At 35.9% G+C, this 9,691-nt stretch overlaps 1 protein-coding gene and 1 non-coding gene across 2 annotated transcripts; one reads left to right on the plus strand and one right to left on the minus strand.

Annotated features, from left to right (window-relative positions):
* The first annotated feature begins 2,456 nt into the window (after positions 1 to 2,456).
* LOC111893144 (U6atac minor spliceosomal RNA) lies at positions 2,457 to 2,583 on the plus strand. Its single transcript, XR_002850806.1, has one exon. It is a non-coding gene; the product is annotated as a U6atac minor spliceosomal RNA (small nuclear RNA).
* Positions 2,584 to 3,045: 462 nt separating this feature from the next.
* LOC111892790 (zinc finger CCCH domain-containing protein 32) lies at positions 3,046 to 5,577 on the minus strand. The gene is made up of 7 exons (XM_023888839.3): positions 5,238 to 5,577; positions 4,926 to 5,080; positions 4,643 to 4,714; positions 4,441 to 4,560; positions 4,030 to 4,353; positions 3,617 to 3,934; positions 3,046 to 3,531 (listed from the first exon to the last, which is right to left on the minus strand). Exons 1-7 carry the CDS (start codon positions 5,335 to 5,337, stop codon positions 3,280 to 3,282), a joined length of 1,341 nt encoding a protein of 446 aa, XP_023744607.1. The 5' UTR covers positions 5,338 to 5,577; the 3' UTR covers positions 3,046 to 3,279.
* Between the last annotated feature and the right edge of the window lie 4,114 nt (positions 5,578 to 9,691).

Genomic DNA, 9,691 nt, shown 5'->3' on the forward strand with positions numbered 1-9,691 from the left:
GAATGGTCTTTATAGTTGTAAAATTTAGTTGACCAATTATCATGGTGATTTAGTCAGTTTAAATTATCATTGCTAGGAGACAAATTTTATCTTAATCCGGAACATAAGCAACTATTCATTTTCACCGTTTTGTCTGGATCTTGTTTTGGGTTCTTAGTGAGATTCCACATGCGGAACTATTCATGTTCTCGAGTTTTATCCCATTGATGATTCATTGATGCCTTGTTCTCGAGTTACAATTAAGGAAAGGGAAGGTAAAGAAATCGATGAAAAAATAATGGAAAAAGAATTGATTAGGTGTGTTCTAAAGTTGGAAAGAAATTTATGTTATCATGTTGAAAAAAAAAACATTTTTTTTTATATTTTTGCCCTTCATTTGTTAATAAAACATTAAACAATATTCTAAGTGTTACAAAATGGACTTTGGCATAGCGGTATCATAGGGATAGGAACCCTTTAGCATAAGTTGAGGGTTTATATCTTGCTTCGGATAAAATGTGTAGATTTAAGACTAAAATAGTAGGTGTATGTAAGGTATATAATAATAACTAAAGTTGTATGCAATGTGTTGATTATTAGAAAAAAGATAAAGCACAAGTATTTCTTTGTTTCTGTGTAGATTTGATCTTGAATTTTAATATTAAACCTTCTTTCGTCTTTTTGATTGTTCTTCTTAGTTGTGGGTTTGTTCTATTTGATCTTCAAAAAAAATCTGGGTTACTTGCAAAAAATGAAGACGAACAAACTTGCAAAAAGAGTGGGTTTCACAGGCTGAAGATGACTATATTCGATTGTATTGATGTTTAAATGTGTTTTGATATTCCTTTTCTTAAATCCATAATATCAATGTTTATGATTATGTTTGGAATTCATTTTGGTTGATTTGAATTGGTTTTAAGCTTCATCTTCTTGAATCAATAAAAATTTATTCATCGTCTTCTCAGCTTATTTAACCAAAAAATTAAACACAAAGAAATCAGATGAATCAAAATAAATAACCTACATAATTTATTGGATGTTCTTTGCAGTCTTTTGTACCTGACAGAACCTACTCCAACTTTTTGCTAAACACAAAGACCAAATTTGCACCATTACTGATTTACCATAATAGAAATCTTTTGAAATGTCATCATACAAATATCAATATTTCATGATCTTATTAATTAGTAGGTCATTAATTGGTTTACTAGCAAGCATACAAAGAAATGCAAAAAAGGTTTTCTGTCAAATCTTGTATTTCATGCATGTGGGCCGGGTTATGGCTTTGACAAGAGTGGGATGCAAAATTGGAAGAAAGGTTATGTCTTGCCTAAGATATAGCTAGGTAGATCTCAACATTCAACAACAAGCCTAATCATTTAACTGCTAAAGAAGTCGAAGAGCATGATGTTTAATGGAAGCTGCAAATAATTTGCTTCATCTAAGAACTACATCTTAATTAATGATGAAATAAAAAATGTAATATTTTACCTAACAACTAGATAGATACATGCCTTCATTTGTGTCATCCACTTCTCAAAGCATTTCAACCAGGAGTTGTGTCCACATGGAGTCTGCAAGATGACTGTAATTAACATATATATATATATATATATATATATATATATATATATATATATATATATATATATATATATATATATTCTAATCTAATTGTCATATAACAAAATGTATCAATTAATCCAGAATATGTATGACATTACTTCTTATTCTTTTGAATAATAATTAACAGATCATGAATGGAGAATCCTTAGCTACATGAGATCACAATCTCAGTTAATAAACAGGATCGAGTTTATAATCTTCATCATCATCTGTACCACTTTAATTTGAAGCAACAACATAAATTTGGAAAATTTATAACTTCTCAAAACGTTGATCTCAAACTGTTTTCACCATGAACATTAGTCATGGCAACAACTATCACGTCATCATTTTTGGTCAGAAGATTACTGATATATGAAGTCTCACTTTCCTAATGAGACACAATGATCGCCATTTGTACAAATTTAGGCTTGTTCAAACTTTCAAATCCATCTACAAAATTGTCCTTAAAAAAAATCAGAAAAGAAAAAAACACAATAACACCAGTACGTTTCTATCGTCTATCAATATAATGCAGCAGTCAATAATTTCAAACTTAAATCATCTATGATGTACAAAATAGCAATCGATAAATGCAAATTCCGAACTCAAAGAATGAAATAAGGGTTCTTCATCGCTCAAAAAAAAATACAGAGAATTATACCTTTAGTTGCTGGAATAAGGATCAGTAAGGAGTAGCATCATCTTCAAATCGATGACTCTTCGGTAGAAACGAGAAAATCGCTAGAAAATATGGCAAATCGGCTAACGAAACTTGATATTCTAGATAAATACATTTGAAGAAGCGTCCCACATCGGATTTGTGATAAAATAAAAAGGGATTTATTAACTAAACTGGAAGACAATATGACGTGTTCGTAAGAAGGAGAGATGGTTGGCATCTCCCCTGACAGGGACGGGAACAGCCTTCGGGCTTACCTGTTACCACACATCCGGTTAAGGCTACCCACTTCGGTGGATCTATAACCCAATTTTTTTTTCCCCCAATTCTACTTTACTAAATAATCTTTTTGCTTTTATATACAACTCTTCTTTTTAACTTTACCTTTATATAACCGGTTTTTTATTTCTTCTTTTGAACTTTACTAGTAACTAAATTAATTTTGTTTGGTTCTGATGTAACCAGTAGAATATAATATTTGCTTTCCAACTTAATAAAAAAAAGATTTCATTTTTAGATTGAATTGGAACTATATTTTAAAATTAGATCGAATATTATTTTTGGTTAATTCAATTTTTGCTTACTTTATTAAAGAAAATAATATATTTTCGTCATTTCCTCAAGAAAATAAATAACGTACATTAGAATATACACCAAGAATTACGTATTTTAAGTTGATCGAATTTGAGATGGTTAACTAATTTCAAAAATGGAACCCAATCCCCACTACCAAATTGGGAAATTATTAAACACAGTTTAAAAGTAAGAAAAATGGTTAGTTAACTTAACAGCCTTCTGTCTCATCCTTTTATTCCCAGATCAGATTCAATGCAACCAAAAGTGTCATAAATTCAAAATTACACAGCAGCATCAATATTTGCTATACAGATAATAATAATAATAATAATAATAATAATATAAATAAACACACTTCACCACATATATCTTACTTACTATACGTAACACCTGACAAATGTAGCAAGTGGAATAATCTAAATCCACCAGCAGCACCACTACCTTGTCTGAGGAGACGTTTGACCGGAAATCTGAACTTCAGGTGAAGACCCAGTCTGGGTCTGACCCTGAGTAAACATGGTGTCCATTTTGGACCTTTCTGAGAATGATATGGAGGCTGGAATCGTAGGAATTGGTAATTCTGATGGACCACCATAGGTGACTGCACCTGGAAGCGGATGATCAAATTTACAGGTGCGCCCGAACTTACAGTGTCCGTTTTGCATGTAGAAATTGCAAGCCTCCACCCCCTGTTCATCCACATCCACAAAAGAGTTTGTTTGAGTAATTTGTTGTTTTTAGTTAATAATTTATTTTTATACAAGAAGCTTTTACCGGACGCAAAGGGAGACCAATGGGGCTGAGCATACAGTTTGCCTGAGATAAGACCCAGTCAGGTGGATGATGATACTTGCAAGAGGCTCCAAACTTACAATCACCCGTTTTCATGTAGTACTGACATTCAGGTTGACCAGGTCTTTCCGGAAACACCCTTTCAGTTTGACTAGGGCCAGGAGACGGTGGTGGTAAAGGACGGAAATGTCCTCCAGCTCCTGCTCCTGCTCCTGCTCCTGCAAAAGAAGAATTGACTCCATAGACAGAAGCAGGCTGAGGTTGAGGAGCACCCGGAGACAGGACCGGGCTTACACGTCCCTGCATCTCGTAAACTATTGACACTATAAGAAGAAGTAGAAATAGAAAATGAAGAAAACACAGTTTTATACTCCAATAATTATATTGTTTCTTACCGAGTAAGGACTCCAATTAGGGGGTAAAGGAAGCATGCCAGGGGAAAGTAAGATTGGACCATAAGCAGCTGCTGGGGCGTAAGAACCAGGAACTAATGGAGGCCTTGCACTTGCAACCCGATAACCACCTCCTGGGCCCCCCACAAACTGTTGTTGTTGTTGTTGTTGTTGTTCAGGTGAAGTTGACTGCACAGTCGAATAAAATGGACGTGCAGATGCCGATGCTGACATGGATTCGCCAGTGGGTTGAGGATGATGGAATTTACAAGTTATACCAAATTTGCACTGCCCCGTTTTCAAATAGTAGGAGCATTCTTTCTCTTCCTGTTTTCATTAAAAAAACAAAAATTAAGGTAGGAAGCTTTGGAAGAAGAAGAAGAAAGAATTTAGCATGAGAAAAGAAATAGTTACTGGTCGTAATGGATATCCATAAGTATTTAGTGGCACGTTGCTTAATGATCCACCTGCATGTCTTGGATGGTGAAACTTGCAGGATGCACCAAACTTACAGGTGCCTGTTCTTAAATAATACTACAAATAAACAGATGGAACGCTATCAATAAAAAGAAAAACAGATCCAAATTTCAGTGTATGTATGTGCAAGTTTGAGTACCTGGCATGGAGGCTCTCCTGGCCGCTCTGGGTAAGCTCCTCCCCCTCCTACGCTTCTTGCAGCTCCTCCAGCCTAAAACCATATCACAGCTCAAAGTTACAGTCCATGGAGGAATAGAGTTAGATGCAATGCATGTTACTTGCTTTTTTACCCTGTTTGTCTTTTGTTCAAGACACATCGCTTTCGTGGTTAATAATACATCATGTTTGAAAAAAGAATATGCACTTTATCATTAACAGGACATGATAATTGATTATAAAACAAACAAGTAGGGAGGGGTTACCGAGCTACTACGATCTGGAGGATGATTATATCTGCACTTGCTACCATATCCACATGTCCCAGTTCTCATATAGTAAGCACAATCCGCCGTTCCAGGTCGCTCCGGATAAAACTCTCCTCCTCTTCCACCCCACAACCCCAACCGCCTCATCGATTCTACATACATTCCCCAAATCAAATTACCAATGGAAACAAAAAATCAATCAAACACACAGACAGACCAAAAAAGTTCGTACATTGTTCAAAACCCTAAAAAAAACTTCTAACAATGTCAAAATTGGAACTGTAAAATGCTAAGCTGTGGAAGCATTACCTTCGAGTCCCGTCTCCGTCCCCGGCTGTATCCATTCGGGTTGTTGGGTATGATCCGTCTGTGACCCGTTTCTCCCCGTGCTCCGTCCGTACAGCTCCATTTTATTTTAGGTTTTCGAGTTCCTATTTACAACAGCTCACGAAGATTTCAACGGAATCAACTCACAATCGAAGCCACACACACTCCCAGCGACTAATGCTCGCTGATTTGTTTAAATGATCGAGGAACTGGAGCTCGATCAAGTGGTGATTTTGCTGGTTGTATGCTCTGACTGCATCAACTTTATTTGAAGGGCTTCGATTCTATGCATTTGCAAGTGCAACTTTATTTGTTTGATTTTGTTTGGTGGAAAAAGAAAAACAAGATGAGTAACCGACACTGCTGTTTGGGTAATTACGAAACAACCCTTGTGGCTGCCTTTACTGTTTTGGTGTTGGTGCGGCAGTAAAGATGTGTGGTTTCACAGGGCAATTCCGTCATTTGCATTAGGTTATGGAGTTCTAATTATTGGATGTATGAATATGAAGTAAATTCCTCTCATATGTTTGCCCCAAAATAAAATATACTACTTTCTATCCGTTTTCCGAAAACTTCATTGCATATATACGGTAAAAACACTAACACGGAGTATTTTCTTTCGGTGAGTATCTATATTTTTCATAAAAATTATGACACATTTAAAATTTTTACTTATTTTAGATCAAATTTTGTTCATTTTGTCAAGCTAAAACTTTTATATCTGATTTAATTATAAAGTTGTGATATAATGCTATAACTTAAATATAAGAACCCATGGGAATAATTACTACCTCAAAATGGCAGGTACAATATCATCAAATGACCATATTTTATACTATAACTATCTATTTCGTAAACAACTATCTTTGTAAAATTCTGTTAATTATGTGGAATTAATAAACCAACCAATATATGCTCTCTCTTCGGAATATGCCATTGAGTTAGATGTTCAAACATGTAATGTGACCAATGATGTATGGTTGGATATCTATATCCTATGTAACAAAAAAAGAATTTTGTTGAGTTATCAAAAACATCATATTTCAAGGCCAGGTTACATGTCTAAGTCGATGTTATTTACAAAAAAACAACCTCTGGTAAGTAGTCGTTTTTCGATGTGTCATTCGATTGGGGAAGCCCTTGAGTGGGTTGCGTTTACAAGTTCTTCTAGAGGCTATATTGGGTTGTTCATATGTCATTCAATTTATTGTGCATTTAAATTGTATTATAACCGCATATGTTGTTAAGGTGTCTACTCATTAATCTAGGATGGTAGTTGTTTGTATAAATGACATATGGGATGTATCAATTGTAGATATAATTTTTGTGTTAGATATAACCGTTGGAACTCTTGTGGTTTTTTGAGATGGGTTCACAATATCAGTTGATTAGTGACTTGAATGTTCATACCGATGGATTGAAGTTCAAAGGAAGTGTTGTTTGTTTATGGAAGCAACATGTTTACTTGAATTTATATGAATTGAACAGCATTGATATAATTTTAATGAATGAGAATGTATCAATCTACCATGGATAAGTTTTTTCCTTTGGTTTGCATTGGTATAGTTCTTTTCTTCGTTTGTTTGTATGATAATTTCATGGAAACCGTATCTCAACTACCATCAAGAAGGCTTTAATTCGCAAGTTTGAAAGAATTGTTGAAGGAGGGAACCGTGTATGCTTTTTCTAATTTCTTTGTTGGTGATAACCTTTCCCGCTTGAAAACTACATATCACATATTTAAACTAAATTTTCATAAAAACATGTATGTTAAGGTCGTGACATATGGCTTCCCCTGTAGTGTGAGCCCTATTTAAACACATTAACCTCCATAAATCATTTATATTCTCATCCTCCATCTCTCCAAACGACTCCCTTGAAACCCTAATCCCATATTTGTGCCTTGTAAGCTAAAAGTGTGTTTTGGGTGCTTTTGAAGGAAGAATAAGTTGGTAGTGTTGCTTGCAAAGCTTCAAGCATTGTAGATATGGAATTTGCACCTCCCAAGCATTCTCCAGGAGGTATAAAATTCTTAACTTGGTGAATGATTTGTTAAATCTTGTTAGTCCTTAGTTTTATGTTCTTTTGTCCAATATTCTTGATCTAGTTGAGTATGAGCTACTCCAGACCTCATGAGTGGCATTTTCAGACGTTTTTGTATAACACTCCAAAAATCACAATAAATTTAAAATTTTCAAAACCAACCATAAATCAATATTGTTTACAAAAAGAGTCATTGTTTCAAAAACATTATTTCAAATCAGAGTTTTCCCCAAGACCCGGAGACATAAAACAGGAAGTTGCATAAGATCACATATTTTCCTTCCCACGATCCTTTAAAGTACATGAAACGATAAACTAAAACAGTAAGCCAAAGCTTAATGAGCTCCCCCAAAGTACTAGCACACCACATAACAAACAAGCATACAATATGAGCATCTAGTCTGATTGGACCGCCTCGCAGGGCTTACAGCTTATTTGGACCGCTCTACGAGCCTTCAGAATGACTGGACCACCTCGCATGGCCTACAGCCTATCCGGACCGCTCCATGGGTCGTCGGCCTGACTGGACCGCCTCACAGGGCCTTCAACCTATCCGATCATCCCCGGGTGTCTTGGCCTACAACACAAAGCAAGACCGCCTCAACCCAACACAACATGTCGACATATGCAACAAATAAACATAAACATAGAGCCAGCAAATACAGATAATCATACGGGTCTATTGAACAGTCACACTATCATATCACTATCCCGACCAAGATAAATAATCTAGTGGGTCGGCATTGGTGCATTCGACCCATGGGTACAATGAGGAAAACACACCTCTCATTTTGAATGCAAGTTGAATAAATCTTGGTCCTGAAAATTAGCTCAACGATCACCTAACCAAAACCAAGGACCTAATCTCAATTAATCAACTCAAAATACCTAAACTACCTGTAACACCGTAAATTTCCAAACAAAATTTTCATTTAAAAATCACAATAATTTCATTAACACAGTCACAAAAACCCCCAAATATCGAGTTATCAAAAACACATGTTCATAAATTGTTTAAAACACAATCCATGATCCTCCAAAACATATCTCCAATTCATGTATGTACAATCAAGTCAGTTCATTCTCGTGATCCTGAGAAGTACCTGAAACACGTATTTAACGACCCAAAAATTACGACTAAAAATTTTCTTTAAAACATTACTAAAACCATATTTATAAAATTTCCTTTAACTTATTGCAGCAATCTGCAAAGGTTAAAAAAACAAACCGACTTTTTATAAATGTTGTAGCTGTTTGGTCCCCCTCTTCAGCTACAGAGAGTTGCAGAGGTGGTCCGCAGACTTCAGGCATTTTCGTTTCGAAAAAACAAACAACACCTAAGAGTTACCTTGTGTGACTATCTATGTGTGGTGTAGCACTTGTCTTAACTATCAAGGAGAGCAGTAACAATTGATTATCATCTGAGAGGTGAGTTCCTTCACTGTACTCATGAGTCGAAGGCACCAATGTCGGCCCACTGGTTTATGTTTGTAGGATGATAGTTGTCTTTGTGACACTTATTGTTATGCCTGTATGTGCTTGTTGTCTTTGTGACTCTTGTATGTGTATGTATTTTTAGATATATATTTGTGGGCGGGGCCCGTATGAGATTTGGGGTGGGGCCCGTTATGCTGAGGGTGAGGCCCGTATGCAATTTGGGCGGGGCCCGTTATGCTATGGGTGGGGCTTATTTATATGTATGTCGTATTTTAGGAAAACTCACTAAGCTTTGTGCTTACAGCTTTATGTTATTGTTACAGGTACTTCCAATTCGAAAAGGGAGGCCTGACATGATCACACCGCTTCCACCAGCATTCCGCATTTTATGACATGCTTTGTATTCTGATCACTATTTTATACATTATCGCGTTCTGATGGGTTTGAAATGAATGAATGATGTTTCTTTTGGCTTTTAAAATGAAATTTCACTTAGTAATATTTAGGACGTTACACAGGTCCCATACACCATGTTCTGATTTGAGACCCAACAAAACTGATTGCGACTTTTACCACATTGAGATCGATCTTGATTATTGTTGTAGTTGTCTTCGTGTCCTCCACGATCCTGATTGTTGTAGTTACTGCGACTGTGGCTTGAATTGTCGTTACTAGTTTCGTTGGAATAGAGAGCATGTGGTGTGTTTGGGTGAATGTTGAGGCCTAATTGAGCCATAAATTGTTGAAGAGACTGCAACGTGTATGGATAAATCGAAGACAGACAATTTGATATGGTAGCTTTAAAGGCCTGCATATATGGTGGAGATGGAGTATTCTTTCGGAGTAAATAATCATGATCACCCAACAATCCATACAGATTTGAAAAGGTGATAGGGTTCTCCCTGCCAAGCAAGGTGAACTTGAGGCGAGAGTATTCTTCTCGTAACCCTAAAATA

Source organism: Lactuca sativa, chromosome 5 (genome assembly GCF_002870075.4).
Source record: "Lactuca sativa cultivar Salinas chromosome 5, Lsat_Salinas_v11, whole genome shotgun sequence".
Lineage (NCBI taxonomy): Eukaryota > Viridiplantae > Streptophyta > Magnoliopsida > Asterales > Asteraceae > Lactuca > Lactuca sativa.